Source organism: Lupinus angustifolius, chromosome LG07 (genome assembly GCF_001865875.1).
Source record: "Lupinus angustifolius cultivar Tanjil chromosome LG07, LupAngTanjil_v1.0, whole genome shotgun sequence".
NCBI classification, from domain to species: domain Eukaryota; kingdom Viridiplantae; phylum Streptophyta; class Magnoliopsida; order Fabales; family Fabaceae; genus Lupinus; species Lupinus angustifolius.
This window is the reverse complement of record NC_032015.1, coordinates 6,297,158-6,324,242: the sequence shown is the minus strand read 5'-3', so window position 1 is coordinate 6,324,242 and position 27,085 is coordinate 6,297,158. Positions and strand designations below refer to the sequence as shown.

The 27,085-nt window shown below is 36.6% G+C and overlaps 2 protein-coding genes and 1 long non-coding RNA gene across 4 annotated transcripts; 1 reads left to right on the top strand and 2 right to left on the bottom strand.

Annotated features, from left to right (window-relative positions):
- LOC109352035 (vacuolar protein sorting-associated protein 36-like) lies at nucleotides 9,487–14,535 on the bottom strand. The gene is made up of 8 exons (XM_019593811.1): nucleotides 13,754–14,535; nucleotides 12,313–12,516; nucleotides 11,367–11,460; nucleotides 11,211–11,268; nucleotides 10,955–11,024; nucleotides 10,657–10,792; nucleotides 10,497–10,581; nucleotides 9,487–9,578 (listed from the first exon to the last, which is right to left on the bottom strand). Exons 1-8 carry the CDS (start codon nucleotides 14,405–14,407, stop codon nucleotides 9,521–9,523), a joined length of 1,359 nt encoding a protein of 452 aa, XP_019449356.1. The 5' UTR covers nucleotides 14,408–14,535; the 3' UTR covers nucleotides 9,487–9,520.
- Nucleotides 16,533–19,480, bottom strand: LOC109352036. 2 transcript variants are annotated; one of them, XR_002108318.1, is made up of 5 exons: nucleotides 17,936–19,480; nucleotides 17,490–17,598; nucleotides 17,314–17,421; nucleotides 17,077–17,169; nucleotides 16,533–16,989 (listed from the first exon to the last, which is right to left on the bottom strand). It is a non-coding gene; the product is annotated as an uncharacterized LOC109352036 (long non-coding RNA). The 2 variants fall into 2 exon arrangements; XR_002108317.1 differs by having other exon boundaries at nucleotides 16,533–16,981.
- Nucleotides 21,483–26,606, top strand: LOC109352871. The gene has a single exon (XM_019595052.1). It carries the CDS (start codon nucleotides 21,483–21,485, stop codon nucleotides 26,604–26,606), a length of 5,124 nt encoding a protein of 1,707 aa, XP_019450597.1.

Genomic DNA, 27,085 nt, shown 5'->3' with positions numbered 1-27,085 from the left:
TATACTTTATAAAAAAAAATTAACTCCATTGGAGTCTTATGTACTTTTTTTTGTTTAAAATATTTTAAAATCGTAACTCTAATAAGACACAAACCATCAATACTTTGTTCAAACAGTAGTATTTAAGACAAGAATATATTATAGCTGAATTTATTAAATCTCATAAAAGTTTAATGACGTATGTGTGATGAAGTGCCACATGGAGGTGGTTTTCTCATTCTTGGCGGTTGAACTCTTAATTGTTGTTCATTCCGCTACGAGATTCTTGTTCTTCCACGTGTCTCCAATTGTGGCCCCTTCTCATCTGAATCATCTCCATCAACATCATCAACCACAACTTCATCAGCAGTATGTTGTATACCAAAATGTTTGTAGACGACATAGTAGGACGATAATATTCTTGAGAATCATATGCCGAGAATGGTGTACTTCAAATAGTAGCAAACATTGTTGGTATTGAAAACTTGATGAGAAATAATTGTATGAAGAATTATAATTTGCAAACCCATACAATGTTGTTGTTGAAGAGTAACTCATGAAATATGTCCTTGATAATGACCATCCACTGGAGTTTGTTGTGGAGAGTCAGTTTCTGGTATATCATAATGATGAGTAGGAGGAACATCATCAATGTGGGTAGAGTATGCATTGGGGTATAGTTTAGCCAATGCTCCCATCATTTCACGTCCCGATGAGAAGACGTCACATAAAGGTTGTGTGAGATTAATAAGTGAAGCTGGAGGACGACTCTGATCACAAATTCGTTTTGAAAAAGTGTACAGAAAAAATTAAATAAAATTAGAATTAAATAATATAATTACAAAGAAAATGTAATTTATAATTTTTTTTACCATTCCATTAGAGTGTGCTCCATCTCTAGATATGTATCTTCTAGTCCTTCTTAAATATCACTGCATATACTCAGAGTAGTGGTTCAAAGGTATTGTATTGGTTGGTGTTCCCTCAACAACATAATTATCCCTATTATTCCATATTTGAATCCAGCGGGATGCTTATGTGGCCAGTTACAATCAGTTTTGCCACGTAAGTCAAGTTTATGAAGTTTTTGCCTCATAACCCGATCACTAGGGTGCCATTCCACAATTGCGAAACAGATTAGTGGGACACGTGACCGGCATTTATCGGAGATGTTTGGCAGGTAAGGCAGTTGGGAATATGACATCCACCGTGGAAAAAATGTTACTTAAAAAGTTAATATAATAAATATTTATATATACTAAAATAACAAATGTAAATATACCTGATCAACGCGCATACGGTCAAACATTGCACGTATGATATTTATAAAAAAACTTGAATCATTGTTGTGTAATAAAAACTTACATGTAATGGTAAAATTAATATATATCTTTTCACCAATGGAAAATAAGGTATTGTTGGGTCGCGCAGTCTTAATGCAAGATTTTCAATGCGATCATATGCCCATGATTGTAGGAGTAGTAGACATCCTCCAATCTCTTTTTGATCACTAATTATTGCTGCACGACATAATCTTCGATAAAGACAAGCCAATACAGCTGAGCCCCAACTGTATTGGAATGTCTATGTTAAGTCACCAAGGAAGGGCGGATACATAAGGTGAACTCGGTTACCTGATGTATCTGGCATAAGAAATCTCCCTATCATTCTCAGAATAAATGTTCTTGCGTGTTGTCAATAATAACGTCATTAGCATTGTCAGGGAGATCACGAAATGTCCTCTCCAACCAAGTGAGTTTTACCCTCTGCCCCATTAATTCGTTATCAGCTGGAACAGCACTCAACAACTGCATGCAAAGGTCTTCCCAATCCATACTTGTCACTACGGTAACAACTTCTCCTTCTATCGGAATGCGAAGTTGGTAAGCCACATCTTCAAGATTCACGGTGGCCTCTCCACATGTAAAGTGGAAAGTATGTGTTTCCGGCCTCCATCTCTCGATCAATGCTAATAGTAGATGGTTGTTGATTTGTAGTGCTCCAAGTTACCAAAGGCAGTGTTGCGGATAACTTGTAACACCGGCTCAAAAGGTAGTGATTGCCAGAAACAATATCTGGGGCGAAAAGTACATAAGGAATTGATTCTTTGCCATAATGAACCTTTGCTAGGGAAAAATGGTTGAAGCCTTTAATTCATAAGGAATTGGTTGGAAGCATTCAAAATCATAATGAATTGGTTGAAAGCATTGAAAATTATAATGAACTGGTTGAATGGGGAAATTTTGCATGAAAGTCGGCATCCATAGTGCCGAGTTTGGAGCAGGCAATAATCTCAATGAAAATCGGCATCCACATTGCCGATTTTGTACCAAACATTTTAATGAAAATCGGCAACCAGGAACCGATTTTGGTTAGGGCAAAATAAATATTCCCATACATACGGTGCCCTAATTAATTATTTCTACCTTCATACATATTTCCTCCCCATAAATAATTACAACCGCTCTCCATATTTCCTCCCCATAAATACTCCCACAACCACTCTTCATATTTCCATCTTATAAATATTTCTATCTCACTTGCAAAGTTACATACCTTCTTCCAATAAACCTTCTTGTCACGTATAAACTTTATTCACACTTTCTTCAAATTTTCTTCTCCCCTTCTCACTTACAAATGGAGTACCTTAATCCACAACCATTCGACACTTCATTACTTACAATGCAAAATCACCATATATTAAGCAATGTATGGAATGACATTGAATGTACTTTTCGCCCCAGATATTGTTTCTGGCAATCACTACCTTATAAGCCAGTGTTACAAGTTATCCGCAACACTACCTTTGGTAACTTGTTGACACTGGGAGCAGTAGAAATCAACAACCATCTACTATTAGCATTGATCGAGAGATGGAGGCCGGAAACACATACTTTCCACTTTACATGTGGAGAGGCCACCGTGACTCTTGAAGATGTGGCTTACCAACTTCGCATTCCGATAGAAGGAGAAGTTATTACCGTAGTGACAAGTATGGAATGGGAAGACCTTTGCATGCAGTTGTTGGGTGTTGTTCCAGCTGGTAACGAATTAATGGGGCAGAGGGTAAAACTCACTTGGTTGGAGAGGAAATTTCGTGATCTCCCTGACAATGCTAACGACGTTATTATTGAACAACACGCAAGAGCATTTATTCTGAGAATGATAGGGGGATTTCTTATGCCAGATACAACAGGTAACCGAGTTCACCTTATGTACCCGCCCTTCCTTGATGACTTAACATAGACATTCCAATACAGTTGGGGCTCAGCTGTATTGGCTTGTCTTTATCGAAGATTATGTCGTGCAGCAATAATTAGTGATCAAAAAGAGATTGGAGGATGTCTACTACTCCTACAATCATGGCATATGATCTTGCATTAACACTGCGCGACCCAACAATACCTTATTTTTCATTGGTGAAAAGATATATATTAATTTTACCATTACATGTAAGTTTTTATTACACAACAGTGATTCAAATTTTTTTATTAACTAACAAACATTACAACTAGGTGGTCACAATATTTAATCACCACCAACATCCCTATGCGCGTTGATCAAAGTATATTTACATTTGTTATTTTAGTATATATACATTTCAATATTTATTATATTAACTTTTTAAGTAACATTTGTTTCTAGTTTCGGTGGATGCCATATTCCCAACTGTCTTACCTGCCAAACATCTCCGAGAAATGTCGGTCATGTGTCCCATTAATCTGTTTCGCAATTGCGGAATGGCACCCTACTGATCGGGTTATGAGGCAATTTGGTTTTGGTCAACCAATTCCACAAGATCCAGTGAACTGTGAAAAATTTCATAAACTTGACTTACGTGGCAAAACTGATTGTAACTGGCCACATAAGCATCCCGCTAGATTCAAATATGGAATAATGGGGATAATTATGTCGTGGAGGGAAAACCAGCAAATACAATGCATTTGAACCACTATTCTGAGTATATGCAGTGGTATTTAAGAAGGACTAGAAGATACATATCTAGATATGGAGCACACTCTGATGGAATGGTAAAAAAAATTTATAAATTACACTTTATTTGAAATTATATTATTTAATTCTAATTTTCTTTAATTTTTTCAGTATACTTTTGCAAAAAGAATTTGTGATCAGAGTCGTCCTCTAGCTTCACTAATTAATCTCACACAATCTTTATGTGACGTCTTCTCATCGGGACGTGAAATGATGGGATCATTGGCTGAACTATATCCCAATGCATACTCTACCCACATTGATGATGCTCCTCCTACTCATCATTATGATATACCGAAAACTGACTCTCCACAACAAACTCCAGTGGATGGTCATTATCAAAGACATACTTCATCAGTTACTCTTCAACAACAACATCAACAATAACATCATCAACAACAACAACAATTACATTTTTGGTATACAACATACTGATGATGAAGTTGTGGTTGAGGATGTTGATGAAGATGATTCAGATGAGCAGGAGCCACAATTGGAGACACGTGGAAGAGCAAGAATCTCCACGTGAAGAATAACAATTAAGAGTTCAACTGCCAAGAAGGAGAAAACCACCTCCATGTGGCACTTCATCACACAGACGTCATTAAACTTTTATGGGATTTAATAAATTTAATTGTACTGTATTCGTGTCTTAAATACTACTGTTTGAACAAAGTATTGATGGTTTATGTCTTATTAGAGTATTCTTGTCTTGAACAATGCCCTTTGTTGTTTTGTTGCTTCTGCATTGAGCTCAGGGTATCCTTCTTCAACAATTTCTGTGATTTCTTGAAAGCCCAAGATTGCTTTCATTTGAATGCTCCATCGGTTCCAGTTCTTACCATCAAGAACAGGAAGATTTGATGGGAAGTTTGTGCTTGAATGACCCATTATTGATGAAAGAAGAGCTTAGAACAGGATGAGGAGAATAGACGAAAGAAAGAAAAGTGTTTAACTCTTTGATCAACCTTGTGCTCTTGATACCAATTTGTTGGAGGAAAAAAAATGAATGAATGAATGGTGAATCGTGAAGAATGAAGAATATGGCAAAGATTCAGAAGCAAAGAGATGGAATGAGAGAATGCAGTAACTAAAGTGAATTAGAGAAAGAGATGTGTTCAACAATGAATAGGAAACATATGTATTGACTAAGAAGGATTGATTGAAATACAAGTTCAAGCCTACCATTTATAATAGCTAGTTATGTAACTAACAAAACAGATTTTCTACTTATGGAATGAATTAACTAACTCTAAGACACTAATCATATAATATTGTTTATCTTCAAAGTTGAATTTGATAAAATAAATTTATTATTTACTAAATCTTTTAATATTTCAAAATCTGTCTATTGATAATTTTTATCTCTTTCTTTTAAGAAAAAGAGTGGGGGTGGGGGTATGTTGAGGCTATGTTAAAATAAATCAAATCTGTGACATCTGATGTGAATTTTACCTTGACCAACATATTGCTAGTAGAAAATTTATGCACCTAGAGTTTATTTATCCTTACTAGTATTTCTTCTTATTTTTGTTAATTATGAACATTTATAAGTATGATTCTTAAGGATGACGCTTAATGACTTTTTGGTATAGTTGTTTTCTTCTACAGAGGATGCTTTTATTGTTTTAGCTTTTGAGTCGTTTTTCCCGTGGACATGATAATAGTATAGATAGTATTTAATGGATAAATAACCTAATGCTTATTCTAAATTATATTATGCAAAGATTAAGATCTCAAAATTCCCTCCCAACCGTCTTCTATTTATATAGGCCACCAATTTGGGATTTGGGTGGGATAAGATAAAATAAATTCCGATAAGAGAATAGAAATATAGAATAATATTACATTATTAAAACAGTTAACTAAATTTTCACATTCTTACAATTATTGTGACACGTGCATTGTGCAAGAGGGAAAATGGATTGGTTTGGGCACTGGAAAAAGTGGCCAGGGAAGTATGTCCTAATGTCAATATTATTCACTGTTAATGTTTAATTATTATCGACTCTTTAAAAAAAATAATACAAATAAATACTGAAATATATTGAGTTGCGTATAAATCTTATACTGACAATATAAAAATACTACATAAAAGAAATATACCAGATTGATAAAAAAGTGTAAGGATCCTCTAGGCTTGGGTTTGGGTATTGGAAGAATTAAACATGCTAGGTTGATAATAAAAAGTTTATGGATCCTCTAGAGGATCCAAGTCCTTGATAAAAAAAATCTAATCTTACTGCACCATGTTTACTCATGCAAAATTAATTCCATTAACAAGGGTTGTGTATGACCCAAAAAATAAGAATGAGTTTTGGGTATTAGGTGAGATAAAAAATCAATAGTGAGGTCTTCACTAAAGACAAATAAGCATTAACAGTTGACTAATATCATATAAATTAAATAATAACATATTATTTTACTAATATTTATATATAAAAAATAATAACAACCAATTGAGTATCTCCATACAACGCACATGTCTTTATACAAGTACACAAATATATTTATTATAAATTAGTAAAGTTATCATAAAATTGGATATAATATCCATATTGAATCAAATTGGACAAAGTAAGCATATTTTATAGTTATATCAGTCAGAAAAATGAAATTACAACCAAGGTATTAAAAATAAATATGCACACATTACTCTAGTAATACAAGTATACGGGTTATTCACTAGCACTTAATATGTCAAGTCTATAAAACTTGAACATGACTCATTTATTATTGGGTTTGTCTTCAAATTTAAGCTTCTTTATTTAGCTAATCAAATAAGCTTTAACTAGGGAAACTTGAATAATTTACAAATACCTTAGCGCATCTATCCACATTGAAGGTAGAAAGTCCATTGTTCCATTTTCCTAGAAATGGTGGGAAGAGGATCCTCTCCATTTTCACTTCTTTGATCAATCAAAATCTGCAAAGTTTACTTGTAGCAGTAGCATGGTTTTTTTATGAACCAGAAGCAAATAGAGTTAGGATGAAAGTAAAAGAACAAACTTGATCAATTAGCTAGTTATAGAAGGAGCATATCCAGAAAATGTGATACAAAACATAACCAGGGAGAAGGGTGGTTTGAAATGTTAACTTGGACTCTGATGAAATCAATTCACTTGTACATGGCTTTCATTATACATATATCTAACATTGGCAATATTTCAATGATATTAATTGAACTCTTTCACTAGAACAGAAATGTAGTCACAGCTCCATTTTACTGTTCCCTCTAATTCACTTATATCAGAAGCAGAAGTATGGTTTCATAATGAAGGAATTCAAACTCAATACAGCAATTGAGAAAGAAAATACAATTTGAGAGCACCTGAAATATGAAAATTCTCATAAAAATGAAACTACTGAAACAGAAGAAATGCAACATAGATATCAGACATTTTCTACACTAAACATTAAACCATGGTATCTGAGAGTCAATCGGCCAATAATTGGGATAACAATGACTTAGAGATAATCTACAGCTTTATCTGAGAGTCAATGGCTACATGGTGATAGTAATAATCTAGAGCAATTGAAAAAAGTGTATATAAATTGGATGTAGAGTAATCTACAGCTTTATTAGCACCTACTATTAGTCTTGCTCAACTGGATCTAACTAGATAGAATCTAAAACTAATAGCAATCTTTGCAATCGATAAATTATAGAAACTATATCAATTGAAACATGTATCAAACTATAACCTTGTCAAGTAAAAACATGCTCTCTCTGTAATCGCATGCAGTGATTTCTTTACCTCTAATGCTGAGATTCGTAATCTCTTGACTCTTTGGGTGAAAGGAAGACAGGGATACGGAATTACTTCTTCCCCGATACGACCATGGCATTAAAACATTAGAACTTGTACTCATTCCAAACACATCTCTAATTTTAAGGAAAGGGGGAAAGGAGAGAATGTGAGAAATGAATGTGGTGATAAGATGGGGTTAGAGCGTTGAATGAGAAAGAGAGGGTTTGAGTGATGAAAGTGTGAATTGGTGAAGAAATGAGTGTGGAATAGAGAGTGCCATGATTTGGAAACTGAAGTGAACCTCACGAGTGTGGTTGGTGGCAGATGAAGTAGGATTTGTTCCGTCACTGCATCCGGTACATATTCTGACATTGCAACCACATCTCCATTAATGGAGAATCAAATGCATCAAAAACACACAAAAAAATATAATTTTTAATGACATATTTACCCTTCTAATTATAATAAAATTACCCTATGGAAAGTATATATATTTATCTTTCCATTAATAGAGAGAATCTTGTTCGATAAGATAGTAAGAAATGAAGAACAACGTTAAAATGACATGTGTTTTTATTACATGTCAAAATTCTATTGGGCGAGATAGGAATTGATATTGCATTCATTAAAGTGATTTCAAGTTTAATTACAACAACAATCAAATTTTAATCACATTAACCAGCTAGTCCCATTAAGTAGGATCCGAATGTTTGACCTTGTATATCTGCAAGGAGATGAACTTAATGATACAGTGTACTAATTAGTAATTACTAACGAAATTAGCTTTTTTCCAATATAACCTATGCATATTACTTGATCACATAATTCATCACCTTTATATTTGCAGATACTTAGATGCGGTCCACCACCCATGAATAAAGCCAAGGGGACTTTGCTTGACACACTTGGGTACACATCAAACATGCAGATCGAGTTCTAGCAAGCTTCGATTTAATTTCCTCTTATTCTCGAATAACTTTGTATGGCTTGTATAGGTGGTATACTGGTGTTAAGCATTGCATAATTCGTTTCAAAATAATAAAAACCAACACAAATTGCAATTACTGATCCTAGAGTAGACTGTTATTTATGTCGAGCTTAGTGCTTGCTTACACATGTCAAATACGAAAGGTTACCAAATGCTATGCCAAATTCCGATGACTGGAATTTCTTTTCAATATGCCTACTTCACCCATCGCCAATCATACAAAAGTCTTGTCTCGATTCATATAAGTTTATCAATAATTTAAAGTATAAAGGTTTAAAATTGATAAAACAGAAACGACATATTCTGGCCAATTGAGACAATGACTTAAAACGACTCTTATTCTGATAGCCTCGGAATATTTCTATGTATTAAGCAATGTTTATAAATAGCAAGAGCCTCATACCAATATTTTGAAGTCGAACATGTCTCAACTGTACATTATAGTACAGTAAGTTTTTTTTATCAAAACTACTTTCTGCTCCATGCTTTCCTCAACTGGGCCACAGTTGCAAGTTGCAACATATAAATACCATATGAAAAGACACTAGTCCAATTTGTTGTTGATAGGATGTGGTGCTTGATTTGAAATCATTAATGTTAACCTTGACCACAATTTCAACCTGTTAATTTTCTCTGAGCAAAAAGGAAAAACGTAAAGTTAGAAGTATAGAATGACATGACCCTAAAGAGAGAGAAACAGGATGGCTAAAGCCAATAAAGGAGTAAATTACACACAAAATTTGCTAGAGAAGTAAATTTAAAATTGGTCCATACCTTAAATTTACTTGCCTTGAACAGGCTTGCAACTCTACCCACGAGCATGGTTTGCCCTAACCCATGAGGCATAAATCCCTTGGTCTTTCACTCTGTATAAATGGCAGTAAGCAACACTTTTATCAGAAAACAACCCATGCTTATGAAATCAATCAATAACAAAATAATCTATCATCGAAATATCAAATTAAAAACCAATGCAATCTAAGAACTGGGGATTTAATTCTTGAGCAGCTAGAAAGCAGAAAGCTAGATGCAAAGTCAGTATTGCTGGATAAAAAAAGTGGAGCATAACATACTCTATTCCATACATTTCAAGTAGGAAGTGAAGGAAATGTTTCACATACTACAAACAAACTCTGGAGTACCCATCCTCCATTAAGCATAAATTTTTTATTTCCAAAAAATGATATACAGCTGATATTATTACTGGTGACATCCAGAGGGGGTCATCACCAGCACCGCTGGCCGTTCCAATTCCATCACGTCTTCACTGCTGCCGGATCCATCATGATGTCATGACCTCCAATTCTGTCTCAATATATTGCCAATATGCACCAGGATAACTTCCTTTGCCTCCCCTCACCTGAGGCACCAATGGCGAGAATGTCATCCAGTCGATCTGATGGCACTTGTTCTGTGACTCCAAACCTTTTTTTTCCTTCCTTAAGTTAACAGAAGTTAACCTGCTATAACAGGTAGTTTTGGTGGAGGATAGATCCTTCAAAGTTTCTCAGGAATATGTGAAACATTTCCAAAATTAAATTGAAGTTTCTTATGGTGAAGGAATTCAACAACTATTGCATGATTCTCATCTCATTAAAATTTTATAATTGAAAAAATAAACGCGAATGGGAAAGATAAACCAAAACAGAGAGGACAAGGAATACTGAACAAACACCAAATAATATAGTCTCAGCCCATAAAAAGTTTAGCTCAATGAGGTAACAAATTTGGCTACAACATCAAGAAGACAAAACTACATATCGAGCAGTAGAAAGTTCACTTACAAATACATATCATCTCGATCAAATTCAAGGAACAAGTTAATATAGAAGCGAAATCCATCAGGGCTTATATCTCTGCATAGTACACCTGAAAAAGATCCGACCAAACTCAGAACACAGTTTTGTTGCTATAAGTAATGGAGAAAGTAGTACAGCAGTGTACCCTTGCTCTCAGCAGACATTAGATGTTCCTTTGCCATTGCTGGGGCAACTCCCAGTGTCTTTGCAGCATCACTAGCACTTATCCCAGATCGAAGAGCATCAGGCTTCGTAGCAAGCATCTTGATTTTAGAGATAACCTATGCCAAGCAAACAGCACTTAGGAACTTAGGTCTAATTTGACCATCTTCCATCTCATCAAATGTAGAAGTTATAGTAAAAATGACAATGTGTAATGACTATAACAGAAATTGAAACTGCTACAAAATAGGACCACAATCGAACAGACCAAATGAACTCACCTGTTCATCACTGTGGGACTTTGTCTGTATTACCATGACTCCACTATCGAACTTACGTAGAACTACTGGGCTGAAACAATTGAATAACACAATCAACATATGGAAATACAACAAACAAAAAAGGGAATCGCATTGAAGTGTTAAACAAGGAGGATTCCCAAAGAGTATGATTTGAAGTTACTTATGCCCAACGTCTACACAATTTACCGACATGCACTAACAGAAGTAATAAAAAAGAAGATAATAAAACACGTACACATCAAACTTCTCCCACAGAGAACATGCTTGCAACAAATCATCAGGTGAGATCAATTCTGTTATTAGACAACCAAAACAAGGGAGGTATTAATCAAAATGTACAGCTTGACAGGTAACCATGTCAAGGGAACACAGAACACAGAGATAGTGAAACCTGTGCCACGAGCTCGGTTGAATAGACAATAAATATCAATAAGATTGATGATTCCTCCAGCTCTCTCAAGTGGAACTTTGACAAAATCTGCCAACTAAGTATTAGCACAGACATATTAGAATATTTTAAACAAATATGAAAGTAACAAAAGGCCATCAAGATTGTTAATTAAATCCATAGCATTAACAACATAAAAAGACCACCATTACTCAAGCTGCTTCTAGACAAGTAATACATGTCAAATAATATATGCATACACAGCCTGAAGAGGAGTTAGTTAACAAAAAGCAACTCGAAATCTTCAGAGAACGATAGAGAGTTTTCCCCGGGCTTAAGTCTTGGACAAGCACAACAATTAAGTCAAAATACCATAATTGTGAAATACAAAGAAATAAATATCATCTCTTACCAATGTTACCATCTTTTACACACAACTTCATTTCAACCATTGTTTTATATACATGAAGAGGAAATTCTATATTCTAATTGATTCACACTACTGTAATCTTCTGTTTCCATTGCTCACATTAATCCTTTTTGGCTTGGTTTCTAGACTTTTACTTTTTCTCCAACACCAGCCTTGATACTACTCTACTGTCAGTCTTTCATTGTCATCACCAAAGACAAATTCATCTCAACATGTTCAACAACATATGGTTCGACACTATAATCATTTTTTATGAATATTTCATTATTCTTGCCATAATAGCCAAACTTAAGTGTTCCCATTTAGCTCACTGAACACAAGTCCTGAGAATCTCCATTAAAAATGGAAGGAATAAAATAATTCACTAATTAAAGAAACTAAACTGTTTACTGATTAGATCAAATCAACCTTTTAACTGTTAAGAGGGAAATATAATCCTTTTCAAAAGCTTTTGCAACTTCCATGATATTTTGATGAGTTTAAAAATAACATGTGATTGAGGAGGTGAGATAAGAGAACCTGACGAGATAGCTGTTGATGATACAAAGCACCTGCAGACTCTTTGGTGACAGGGGATATAATACCAACACTCAATAACAATTCTTGCATCTCTTCCTTTGAACCCATCTGCTCATCACCAGTTGTATTAGCTTGAGAACTTGAGCCAGACAAAAGTTGTATCCTCATTTTCTCTGCTAGCATCACCATCTCTTTAGCCTTGCTCTGCAAATCCAACACAAATCCAACCTTGAAGCAGCTTAATACAAACCAAAAAACATAGCTCGTCAAAGAACAACTTTAGCACAAAAATACTTCTATAATTGCAACAATCAAGTAGCAGAAAGAACGGGTTAAGGCCTGTTTGCACAGCATAAAGGTACAACTCAGCTCACAAGTTCATAAATATAATTATCATATAAAATATGATATGTATAGAATCAGATACCACTCGCCTTCCTGTTCCTCTTAAATCAAACTGAGTGATATTTCCTTTTAGCATAACTAGTCCCCCAAATACAAAGAAACACATTTTCCACAATTACTCTACTCCATATACAAACATTTGCAATGCCTAAACTTCAAATTTCTTTTTTTCAGAAACCTGAATAATTAGATTGTAGGGAAAATATTGTTTATAATGCTTCTGTGAGCATGGTAAACATGCAGTTTGTATCTACAAACGTTCCAAGATGTCCTTGTAACTCATTACCATCAACAACAATAACAAAAGACCCTTCTCACTAGGTAGGGGTTTCCTTGTAACTCAATCGAAGAAAATCATGATAAACATTCAGATTTAAAAAGAGATGCATGCATTCCTGCAATCTGAATGAAATCCTGTTAAGACATGATCACAGTTTGTTCCACTACATAACCAATTACACTTTATGGTATCATTGGGTAGACATGCTAGAATGGGACATAACAGAAATATGGGTTCTATTTAATATTTGGGTTATTTTGTAAATAGAACAAAACAAGACATGAGTTAAAAAGTGCCTTGAATCAAAGAGAACACAATAGAGCAGTCCCTTCTGCTCTGTTTTTCCTCGACTCCAAATACTACCTACAGAAACAGAACTCAATTAATCTAATTTGCTCTGCTTACATTATACCTAACTTCAGATCAATATAACCCTCGTTTGCATATAAAAAATATCTCTATAATCCTCTATGCTATTAAGCCATGATTATAGCCTAAGCAATCCAAGATAAACATAAAGTTTTAGAAAATTATGCATCGAACAATCTGTGCTATTTAGCCATAATTGTAGCTTCCTCAACTACGTAACCAAGTACACTTTGGGAAACATAATTCAGTTAATCTAATTTGTCCTCTTTACACCTAACTTAATTCAATATAACCCTACATTGCATTTGTTTTGCTCGATACGAAAGTCATTTTCTGTGTTTATCATACCACATTTTCACCTCATGAGAGCAAACATATACAAATTACCATGAGAGCATTCAAATCCTGAAAAGCCTCGTGCAAGCTCCTATCAGTACTCTCCCACATCTCCTGCTGCTTCCTCAATATCCCCGACACTCCCACCATCCTCACTGTCCCATCACTCGAATAAAACCCTCCCGAAGACGCTGCTGGCACCACATTCGAACCCGAATCCGAACCCAAACCTGAACTCGAATTCGAAACACTCTCTGCTTCCTCCCACGCCCTGCCCCTCCAATTCTCCCAAAACTTGGCTAAAAACGCGTCATAGTCCCCTTTCCCTCTGATCACGACCGTCACCACAACCGACCTCGAACCTGATGCCGAAACCCTACCTTCCGGCGACAGAGACACCTGGAAGCGGACCCTAGGGGAAGCGAACATGGACTTGAGGGACTTCTTGTGGGAGAAGATGTGGGAGATCGTGGCGAGGGGGACACTGAATGCGGCAGCGGAGGGAGAATCGGAGAGCCATATGAGGCGGTGGGTGGTGAGGATGAGGAGACCGGACTTGAGGTGAGGGAAGGAATTGGCGTTGGGTTCGTTGTCTTCGCAGAGAAGGTCAACAGAGGAGAGGAAGAAGCACTCGATCTCGTTTGGGAGAAGTACCGGACGGCCACTTCCGGTGAGCTGAACCGCCGGTAAGCAGTGTTGGGCCATCAGAGACACCGGCGAGGGTGGCGATTTGACGAATCGTTTTGGAGTTCTCAGTTGTAGTTGGAGATGATGTCGGAAGCTGTTCACAGTGTAGGTACTGTTCGTTTAGTTTTTCTTTCTGGATCAAAAACGGTGTCGTTTGAAACACCACAGACACCCCGTGCTCAATTTCAACAATAAGTTTTATCTTGGCAGTTTATTTAATAAATAGTTAAATACTTCATTTCAGTCCGTATTTTCTCTTATGAATTTTTAAATTTACAATTCTCAACAATACTATAAGTTGTCATCAAATCATGTAATGTATAAAAAATGATATCAACCTCTTAAAACTGAAAAATATTAATTTCTTACCCTATTTTTAATAATACAAAAAAATTATATTAGTAAAATATATTATGTTAATTAAGTATTAAAAAAATTTATTAGGTATGATAAGATTCTGTGATAAAAGATCTATCTATGTTACATCAGATTTTAACTGATTCATAGGCTTTTTCCTTTCTTCTCTCATCCAAAACCATGTTATTGGTTACTCGTAGAAACTTCATCCTCTAACCCAAAACTTGATTCTAAAACCAAAAATCAAATCAAATCTACCTTATAACCTACATTAAATTGTCACTCTTTAACAAATATTGCTAAATCTGAACCAAACATCAATTTTCTACGATTAATAATTATCTATAAACAGAATATAATTATCTATAAACGTTTAATAATTATTTATAAATCTCTACTCATAATGATATTGAAGTAATATATTTCTCATTTTTATGTAAACAGAGTAAAATAAAATATTAGAGTAATAATCTGTTTTATAATTTTAAGTGAACCATCAATTCATTTTCCAATTTAATTGGACTTAACATGGTCAGACCGAAATTTCTCCGATGGTTCACCTCTCATTCAGTTAAGACGGCAAATCATAATTGTTTTTAAGTCCGGTCAACTATAGGACTAGTCCGAATATACCATCCGGTCTTCACAGTGCTCTTTAGCCCCACGACATATTTTTGAACAACAACTCACTTGTGTTTTGGTATGGTGGTTGAGGGATTTGAGTTTGGAAAGAGATTCCATTGTTATTAACGGTGGTTGTGGATTAGAGAAAATGGGGTGGTTTTGTTGATGATGGCTAGAAGTGAGATATAAAAGATGTAGAGATGGAGTTAATGTTTGTAAATGTTGAATGTGAGTGAAAGGTTGTTGTTTTTATTCCTGTGAAAAAGCAATTTTACAATGACAAGTTGCTTTCAGATGCGAAAATTGGAGTCCCAGTTGGAGCAAAAGAGTGGAGAAACTGGAACTAGTTTGGGAATGAAGTATACCTTAGATCAACCAAATGGAGGCCTTGACTTAGGTTTAGGATACCTTAGATCAAATTTTCATTTGGGTATGAAGTATAATTATGCTAAATTACAAATATTTTATCCAAATATCTTAGATTGTGATTGTTTACTATTAATTCTACTGCTAAGGATTCCCATCAGTTGGGAAAATGTTGAATAAATGGTGCCAGGGAAATGTCATTGTAATGGCCACCACCTAAACTACATCGGTATATTAGAATCTTTCCAATGGCCACATTTAGACCTTACATAAGTTCTACTCTGCATTTGCACTGACTTCCCTTCTTCTAATAACCATAAAACTATTCATAACATTCAAATTATAGTCATTTAGTTTTTTTTTAATTAAAAATGTGATATATTTATCAAATGAATTTACATTGAGGAGTGGGTTGTGTAATGCAATGTCACACCTATTAGTGTTGAATTACCTCTGGATCCCACCCAAACCATATGGCATATCCTATGTCTACAAAATTAACAAGAACTAATTTTTCAAACTACAAAAACCATCTAATCATTCTATTCCTAGATAACTCAAAAAGGCTCTGTCTGCAATAGTGCATTTTTTAGGCAAGATAGTCCTTATTCAAACTCTCACCTCAGCTTATATTTTCTCTATCAAGTCTTTTACCTATTGTGCAGAAAATTACTCTATTTCTTGCACAGCCTATATGATAAGCCAATGCTGATACACGCATACCATACTCTCTGTATTTATTTTATCAGTTGGTCTAGTTAATTTCTATTATAAGCAGTGCTCAATTGGTGGTGAGATAGTCATCATAGTATAATAGTTATTGTAACCTGAGTTATATGTGAATCATTACAGGAGTTAGAATAGTTCAGAAAAGCCTATATATCAGTGTAAAACTGCCTGATGGGACATGAAATAGCTCCTAAGCATAATTTGGGGGCCGTTTGTTTAGGCTTAAGAAAGTAATTTTACCTAGTGATTATTCGAGAAGCTGAAAAATATTGCTTAGAAAAAAATATGCAAGTGTCAGAAGTTACTTTGTTGAAATGGAACTTAAACAAACACATCCTCATTTGAGATCCACTTCAGAAATGGAACTAGAAATAGCCACCGAAGTTAAAAGTAAACCAGAAATTCATGCAGAGCTCGATCACCTTTGTTGGACCACTGATACCCGAAGCTATTAAATTCTTCATATTTTCCGCTGGCAGCATTATAGCCATATCTTGCATGGCCACTGGAAAGAACCTGTAAGGCTGTAACCATCACTTTGAGTTGTCATCACAAGCATATTAACATTTGACAGATCAAATAGAAATACTAATTCTGCCAGATCATAATACCTTCTCACTCACTACATTGCCATTTACTCCAGCATTCCTGGCAATTACTTTAAGAACATAACTAAGAGCTCTTTTCAAAATGTTATCTCCAACCTGCATTGAATCAAGTCAGAATTCTAGGCAATAGACATGTGAGGCTACTGAACAGAAAATGCCAAGGACATTTCGGAACACCAAAAACAAAAAACATCACATTCAAGAAATTTGAGTTTTTGCCAAATAAAAAGAATGGCTTACTTTTTCAACACCGTTGTCAGTGCTCTCCTTGATTGCATCCACATTTGATGCCAGTCTCAGCAGAGTGTACGCAACTACCACAACTACAATACCTTCCTCCGCGGCTGCCTGATTATTAATTTACATGAACTAAATCCAAAACAAATGACTGTGCATTTTGGATAAGATAATAGCACCTTTATAGCATCAAGAGCATCTTCAACTCTCAGTTTCTTTTCTTTGAGCTCTGTCTCAGTTTATGCTCCAACCAATACATGTATATAACAGAAACTCCACTGCTTACATCTGCATTACATATGTCAAAAACTTGAATATTATCAGAGGTCAGTGAGTTAGCTGTATCACAGTGACACCACCTGAAAGTTTTGCAATTCTTTCAATAAAGTTTTTTTCCTTTCATAATCCTACTCTGCAACATGTAACAACATATAACCATTTTAGAACTTAGAGTAAAGGCAGAGAAGAATGAGCATCTCTCTCGATATATCATTTCTACAGTATTTCTCTGTACATGTGACTTTTCTTAACCTCAATATAACATTTAATCCTTCTTGAGTATTATAGTATGCATGCATTCTATACAAAAGCCCGCATAGAGAGATAGGGAGCGAGAGAGGCAAACCTCACTTCGGTTTCTAATCTGGGAAACTCTCTTGTTCACTACTTCCTAGGTAGCTCCATCACTGATTATAATCACGGTATTCTTGGTGATGATGTTGATGGAAGGAAGTATCTTGAAGGGACTCTAAGAGCTCAAAGATAGCTCTCTCGCAGACAAGGGAAAAGACCTTTTATACCTGAATTTGTTAGGATCACCAAATCCTCTCCTTAGCCATTCCTACAGAAACAGGATGTCAGATTGTCCTGAGATTTCATTATATAATACCACAGTTTTAAATGTATCGGCGCATGGAAGGATGTCACTCCAACTGTTGTTGAATATATTATAATCACGGTAAGCATGTGAATGGTTTAGCTACTGAATTTCCTATCCCTCTCTACCCTCCTTGAAGAGGTATTGGAACCCCTTTTATCCCTGCCCATGTTGTACTACATATTTAATAGTTTCTTTTCATCCACTTGGGTGTAAATAACTGAATGAATGAATGACATGCATTGAGGTACAAATAAACATTTACCAAAACTGACCAACAAGAGAATCATTTATGGAGAAAGCAAGATTGACTACAAAAGAGAACTAAGCCAAATAGAGTACTTAAAACAGAATACAACATTAACTATGACAAAGTAAACTAGTGCATCTACAAAATCACCACAAAACACACACATTTACATGCTAAATCAAAAATGGAGCCCATGGAGAAGCAGTGAAGGTAATTTTGGTGGAAACCAAACTACCATTAACTATGATGTGAACTTTCACACTCGATATGAATGAAAAAGTTTATAAGTAGAAAGGGGCACGAAATTATTGCCTTTAAGATTTTTGACATATTGTCTCATGTTTCTCCATTCTTCCCATGTCGTAGTAACAACGAAACTCCTTGGTAGTTAGACTATCGGAAGCTCCCTAGTCGTAGATGGGTAAACAAATTATGTAATGGGCTATAAGCTATAATCCTTTAAGTTAACACAACAATTGAATGTCCCACAAATGACCAATGAGCCTGAAAATCTCCCTTCTCAGAGTCCCAAAAATTTGATACCAAGTTGACAGAAAACTAAAAAAACGATAAAGTATGGCAAAAGCCTATAACATATGTCAAATGCCAAAAGCAGTTCCACTTGTAAATTCATTCAAGGTTATCGAACCAGGTTACAAAACTCAGAAAACTACATCTAACGCGACAAAAAATTCAAGAAGTAAACAACCCAGAAATTAATATCAACACTTTTCACGGCACCAATTAATTATTGGCCAAAACCCCCACTTTTGGGGATAAACCAAACACCATGAACGAATAAAGAGGATAGCAGTTTGTGAACGGAGGAGAATACCAATCAAAAGAAACAAAAAAAAATTTGGACCATTTCTCGATTTGTGCGTGTCATCCTTGCGCAGGGGCCATGCTAATCTTCTCTGTATCGTTCCAATTTTATCGGATGTCCCCGAAGGGACAGACATCTCTGTATGCCTACGCTATATAAACTCCCTTGTTATCTTAGTAATACAGGATGTGGGACTTGTTTAGCTATGCCCAATAACTTTGTTTCTCAAATGTTGAAATAAAGTGCCGGATAAAACTAAAAACAGGTATTAAACAGAGAGGGTGAATAACAATTATATTTTGCATAGATAATAAAAAACCTCTTTTATTTTTAAGCACACGATCAAGTCTTCCAAAATGTACATGTACTTGAAAACGTAAGTGCCTACAAATTTTCAGTGTATTAATTTGTCACACGAAAATGAAATCTACCAAGTAAACCTCAAATATTTTTAAATATAGGTTAAATTGATTTGTATGATAAACTTCAAGAGATATTAGTAATTATCATTATTTGCTTGCTCAAACTAGGAACTCATCTTCTCTCATATAATATGTATCATACAAAAATATAACGCTAATTTATATTTAATTCATGATTTACTTTTTTAATTATGATTAATAAATGAAATGGTATACACTCTAAGATAATAGACGTGGCTCTCTTTACCATTGATCCTTTCATATTTTTCTCACATGATGGTTCCACCCTTCAAATCTTCTCCTCCAAGATGCAACCAATTGTTCTGCAATAAAGCTCTCATTCCCTCGTCAATGAGTGTGTGTGTACCATTATGAGTGGCCCATATTTTTCTCCAAATTAGAGCATACTTCCTTAGCAAATTGCAACTTGTTCAGTGTGATAATAAATTTGTTTAAAAGACTCATTCAAAATGTATGCTGGATCAATTTGATTTCTCAGTAGCTCAATTTATTTAGTTTTTAAATTGTGCATACTCACTCAGACTCAACTCTCTAATGGAGAGAAAAAAAATTAAATCAATAAGACGTCTTGTTGTGTCAATATGAATTATAATTAAAAAATCATTTATAATTAGTGTTAGATCGACATCACTTTTAAGTAACCTAATTTTTAAAATTGTGGGTATATTATAAATTTAAAAAAAAATAAGAATGATAATTGTTATTATAATTTATATTCTTAATTTAAGAAACAAAATTTATAAATTATAAAATAATGATTGAAACTCGTAAAAATTGAAAATCCCCATGATCTTATGTAATACAAACTTAAAGATATTAAAATGTTGGTTTAAAAATGTTTGTGTCTACAATAACTAGAACACATTATTTAGTAGGATTTCATTAAAGTATTTATATACTATGCAGAACGACATTTTGGATGTTTGGCTGCATAAATTATAAAATATGTTTGTCTTATTTTAGATCGTGTACAGAAGAAAAAAACAAATTATATGATTGACCTTAAATAGTTCGACAAAAATAAAAGTTGTTGCAAAAAAGATGGAGTAACTCAATTCTTTACATTGCTGATGATATCTCGCCGAACCATTTTGGCACAGTTTCTCTTAACATGCTTTCCCATAGTTAGGTCCTAGATTGGCTGAGAATTCAACAAAAAATATCCATTAATTATCGTGTACAAATATATATGAACTAAATCTAGTAATGTGCTACTCATGTAGGGGTACATTTCTTTAATATGTTCAATTCTTAGGCAAACCTTGCATTGGGTGTGAGGATAATACTATTTAGCTCTCAGCTCTAAATAGGTTGCCATCATGCATTTTATTTATTTTATTGAATAACTTTCATGTTGTTGCATGCTATCAAGATAATAATATGTATGGATTGTGAGAGTAAATATTTATATATTGCATGTACATCATTCATTACTTATTTATAGGGAGGGTGATAGGGCTGAAGGCACACAAAGGCCCATTCGCATAAAACATAGACCCAATTGGTTATCTGATTTTGTGGTTAAAAAGTAATTACTGTCATTTTACAATTTTTATGTCAATTCGGGCCTCATGTATTTAGCCCATCACTAGTAGTTGAAACCCTAAATTCTCTAGCTCATGTATTTAACCTTATCCAGCTGATGCATGGAGGCTAGGAATGAAATGAATTATCTTTTTTTTCTGCATTAAATTCCTTTTAAATTCCTTGTTTTAGTTCACTGTTCTTCAAACCTTAATCAAAACCCTATCAATTTGGTGCTTTCATTCCTGTACTATGCCTCCTAAGACTACTTCCAAGGATATTGATGAGTCTTTGTTACAAATCTTTGCTGATAAACTTAAAGAACAACAAGAACAGCAAGATTCCAGACATGAGACTATTACAGAAGCTCTTCACACAATCACTGAAAAATTGGCAAATATATCTACCTTACCCCCTCAACCACCAGACCCCCCACAACCATCTTCAAACCAACCTGAATCCTCCAATGTATCACACCCTAATCCAACAGCCCCGGTACCCCCCATTCCACCTCATCAACCATCACCTACCCATTTTCCTAACTATCCACATTCTCCTGTTTCTCCATTTTTCACTCCTAATAACCCTTACATTCGCCGCAACTTTCCCTATATGCCCCCACCCACAACCCAACCAAGACCCCCAAAATTACAACTTACCCCTTTTGACGGATCAGAACCTTTGGATTGGTTATTCCAAGCTGAGCAATTTTTTCAGCTTTACCAAGTCCCTCCAGATCATCGTCTCCATATCATTTCATTTTATATGAATGGGGAAGCCTTAAGCTGGTTCAAATGGGCCTTCCATAATTCTACTTTTACTGATTGGGAGAGTTTCACTAGATCATTGGAGGCACGGTTTGGACCCTCTTGCTATGAAAATCATCAAGCGGAGCTATTCAAGCTTCGACAAACAGGCACAGTAGCTGAATATCAACGGCAGTTTGAAACGCTCTGTAACAGAATTTGGGGTCTGTCCCCGGAGGTAATTCTAAACTGTTTCATTTCTGGGCTTTTGACAGAGATTAGGCGTGAGCTGGCTGTACTTCGCCCCTCTAATATTGCTGAAGCTTTGGGCCTTGCTAAACTTGTGGAATCAAAAATCAAAGACTCCAAACACCCACCACACAGACCATTTCGTTACCCATCTGCCAATACCCAACCCACCCACTTCAACAACCCCCGACCCAATACACTACCTAACCCCCCTCCAACCACACAATCAAACTCACCATCCTTTCCTATACGCCGTCTCACTATGGCCCAAATGCAAGAGAGACGTGCCCAAGGTCTTTGCTATAACTGCGATGAAAAGTTTCACAACGGCCATAAATGTCAACCTAGACGTTTTTTGTTGCTGCTCGATGATGATTTCCAGCAAACAGATGACACTCACACGTCCTCTCTCGAAACTGCAGAGGAGGATCTCACAGTTACTGATGACCTTATTCATTTTCAATTATCTGAACAAGCTCTCGAGGGACAAACTTCCCCTAAGACATTGCGATTTCAGGGATCAATCGCAGGCCATCCGATCATAATTTTGGTCGACACTGGAAGTTCTCATAATGTCATTCAGCCTCGATTGGCAAGCTATCTGCAATTGGAGATTGACCCAACTCCAATGTTTCCAGTTATGGTGGGAAATGGCGCTCACATATATTGTACAGGTTTGTGTTCTAATACACCAGTCAGGATGCAAAACCAGTTGTTTCACATTCCACTTTATTTACTGCCAATTAAGGGAGCTGATATTGTTCTCGGCATTGAATGGCTCCGCACTCTAGGACCAGTCACTTCTGACTTTGCCATTCCGTCCATGACTTTTAGAGTGGGGAATGACACCATCACCCTCCAAGGAGACAATGCCAGCCCCATTTTGCCTTCTTCACTTCATCAACTCACCCGTTTCCTAAGCACAGACTCTATCGCTTCTCTTCACACAATACTCTTTTTACCCATCCTACCCACCACCCACTTACCCCAACAAACAACTCATGAAATCAACCCACAAATACAGACCCTCCTCCACAAACATGAGACCATTTTCCAGACCCCACATAGCCTGCCACTAGACCGCCCTCATAACCACTACATTCCCTTACTACCAAATTCTACACCCATCTCCATTAAACCCTACCGTTATCCACATTCTCAGAAAGACACTATGACCACTATGATTCATGAAATGCTAAAAGATGGAATTATCACACCCAGCAATAGTCCCTTTTCATCCCCAGTTTTGCTAGTTAAAAAGAAGGACGGGACTTGGCGTTTTTGCGTTGATTATCGGGCTTTAAATGCAATCACCATCCGTGATCGCTTTCCAATTCCAACTATTGACGAATTGTTGGATGAATTAGGGGGCTTTACCATTTTTTCAAAGATTTATCTCCGTTCTGGTTATCATCAAATTAAAGTGCAAGAACAAGATACACATAAAACCGCATTCAGGACCTTCGATGGTCATTACGAGTTTTTGGTTATGCCGTTTGGGCTAACTAATGCTCCAGCCACTTTTCAAGCAGCTATGAATGACCTATTGCGCCCTCATTTGCGAAGGTTTGTTTTGGTAGATGATATACTAATTTACAGTTCTAATTTGCATGATCACTTAGTGCACTTGGGCATCATATTAGACCTATTAGTTACTAACCAGTTTTATGCCAAGTTGTCCAAATGTCAGTTTGGTGTTTCTACGGTTGGTTACTTAGGTCACATCATCTCAGCAGGGGTAGTTAAACCGGATCCTGATAAGATCCAAGCAATGCTCGAATGGCCTCAGCCACGTTCACTCACGACACTCAGGGGATTTTTGGGTCTCACCGGTTTCTATCGGAAGTTTGTCAAGCACTACGCCACACTCGCCGCTCCCCTCACCGACCTGTTAAAATTACAGACATTTAAATGGACTACAGAGGCACAAGTCACCTTTCAAGAATTAAAAACAGCAATGTCTACCACCCCGGTCCTACAACTACCCAATTTCTCCAAGGCTTTTGTTGTTGAAACAGATGCTTCCGTGGTGGCCATTGGGGCTGTCCTCTCTCAAGATAGGCATCCAGTGGCGTTCTTCAGCAAGAAAATGACTCTTCGGATGCAACATGCTTCGGCGTATGTCCGTGAGATGTTTGCTGTGACAGAATCTGTAAAAAAATGGCGTCAGTACCTTATTGGTCGGCAATTTTACATTTACACAGATCAACAAAGCTTGAAATATCTAATGACACAGGGTTTACACACACCAGAACAACAAAAGTGGGCAACAAAACTGATAGGTTTTGACTATGAAATAAAATACAGGACGGGTACCTCTAATCGCGTCGTGGATGCCTTATCCAGATGCCATAGTGAGGAGTCAACCACATGCTTTTCCATGTCCTCGTCCTTTCCAACAATTCTGGAACAGATCCGTGCATATTACAGTTCCTCATGTGGACAGCAATTTATACACAAATTAGTATCTGAGGCAGCACAAAGTTCAAAGTTTCATATTTCACAGGGTTTGGTATTTTTTCAAAATCGCATTTTCATACCTGATACTGCAGATCTGCGGGTCACATTGTTGAAGGAGTTCCATGAGGCACCATCTGCGGGTCATTCTGGGTGGAAATCTACTTTGGCTCGACTTACAGCCTCGTGTCAGTGGCCTGGGCTCGCCAAGGATGTCAAGAGCTTCGTCCAACAGTGTGTGGTTTGCCAATCTAACAAGCCCCTAACACAAAAGTCTCAGGGGTTATTACAGCCACTTCCAATACCAGAAAAAGTATGGGACGAAATATCTATGGACTTTATAACACACTTACCCTCATCACAAGGCCATACAGTCATATGGGTTGTCGTGGATCGGCTTACCAAATACGCCCATTTCACCGCACTTCCTACTCGGTTCTCAGCTGAGACACTAGCACGACGGTTTCTGAATGACATTTGCAAGCTCCATGGTGTCCCTAAGAGTATCGTTTCTGACCGTGACCCGTTGTTCCTCAGTGCGTTCTGGAAGGGACTTTTTAAGCTCCTGGGCACTTCCTTATGCTATAGCACCGCCTACCACCCGCAGTCAGACGGTCAAACCGAAGTTGTGAATCGAGGACTCCAAACGTATCTCCGGTGCTTCACAGGGACTCAACCGAACAGATGGTTTTCTCACCTTTCTCTGGCCGAGTATTGGTACAATACAAACCATCACTCAACCCTTCAAGTCACACCCTTTGAAGCACTGTATGGACGACCTCCACCAACATTGCGTGACTACCTTCCCGGTTCCACAAATGACACACCAATCCGGGATATCCTGCAATCCAGAACCGAGATGTTAGTAACACTCAAACAGCATCTCCTTCATGCCCAACAACGTATGAAAGCACAAGCGGATTCAGGTAGAAAAGATGTTACCTTTGAGGTGGGCGAATGGGTTCTTCTCCGCCTTCAACCGTATCGGCAGCAAACAATGGCACGCCGCCGGTCACAGAAACTGTCTCGGCGCTTCCACGGGCCGTTCCAGGTTGTTCGGCGAGTTGGGCAGGTTGCGTATGAACTCAAACTTCCACCAACGGCTCGCATCCACCCGGTGTTTCACGTCTCACTCTTAAGACGTTTTTATGGTGCACCACCGGGACAAAACGAGGACACCTTCCTCACCGGTTCTCTGCCAGAAACAGTGGTGGAACCACCCTTTGACCCCCCAATCGTTCCGTTCATGGAGCCAGGGGTTCAACCGTGTGGGAATGAACACGGCATGCGTGTTGAAGAAGAAGAGAAGAGGAGCACGGGAACAACCAGATTGGTTGGAGAAGAGAATAGCATAAAAGAAAAACTCTTTGTTGAGGCTCACAATGAAAATATGGAAAAAGAAAGTATGGGCAATGAAATGGTTAAGGTGGGAGAAAAACCAGGAGAAGGGGTTTTGGAAAGGGAAAGTACAATGAATATGGGCAATGAAAGATTCCCAACCCACTTGATTAGGTCTCCTGGTGCAAACCGAGGAGTTCAAAGAGGACCGTTAGATTGGGGAGTTTTATCTCCACTGTTGGATGCACTGCACCATTCTGAACCATCTTTAATGCAATCCGGTACTCGAGGCGTGATTGAAGGGATTACACATTCCCCCTTGCTGACTAAATCCCCACCATCCACGCCCCCTCCTCTTTTGGCGCCACACACAATCGCAGCATCCATTCCAACCAGCTGTCATCCACACACATTTTCCACCCGTTTGAATTCAGTCCCACGTGGCCTTGCTGGTGACTCTTCATCACACCTTGAGGACAAGGTGTCTCTCCAAGGGTTGGGCAATGATAGGGCTGAAGGCACACAAAGGCCCATTCGCATAAAACATAGACCCAATTGGTTATCTGATTTTGTGGTTAAAAAGTAATTACTGTCATTTTATAATTTTATGTCAATTCGGGCCTCATGTATTTAGCCCATCACTAGTAGTTGAAACCCTAAATTCTCTAGCTCATGTATTTAACCTTATCCAGCTGATGCATGGAGGCTAGGAATGAAATGAATTATCTTTTTTTTTCTGCATTAAATTCCTTGTTTTAGTTCACTGTTCTTCAAACCTTAATCAAAACCCTATCAGAGGGGATCCACTTATTCTAAGAGTAAGTTTTTTAAACTTACTTCTTCTCATCTTAGCCATCAATTCTAGAGAATTCTAATGATTTGAATTAGTGAGTAAATCTAAATCATTATATGTCCCTAAAATTTTTCACTAGAATGAGGAGTAAGTTTAAAAAACTCACTCTTAGAATAAGTGGATCCACACTCTCATTTATATTACTTTTACTTAATAATCAATGATTATTAAATATGAATCACGAATGATATAAAATCTCTCTAATTTGACTA

Excerpts from the sequence above, each read along its gene's own strand:
- LOC109352871 (XM_019595052.1), top strand. The coding sequence starts at position 21,483 with ATGCCTCCTAAGACTACTTCCAAGGATATTGATGAGTCTTTGTTACAA.
- LOC109352035 (XM_019593811.1), bottom strand. The coding sequence starts at position 14,407 with ATGGCCCAACACTGCTTACCGGCGGTTCAGCTCACCGGAAGTGGCCGT. Across the intron at positions 11,461-12,312 it reads ATCAACAGCTATCTCGTCAG|TTGGCAGATTTTGTCAAAGT; the intron begins GTTCTCTTATCT and ends GCTAATACTTAG. Across the intron at positions 11,025-11,210 it reads CTGTGGGAGAAGTTTGATGT|CCCAGTAGTTCTACGTAAGT; the intron begins GTACGTGTTTTA and ends CAATTGTTTCAG.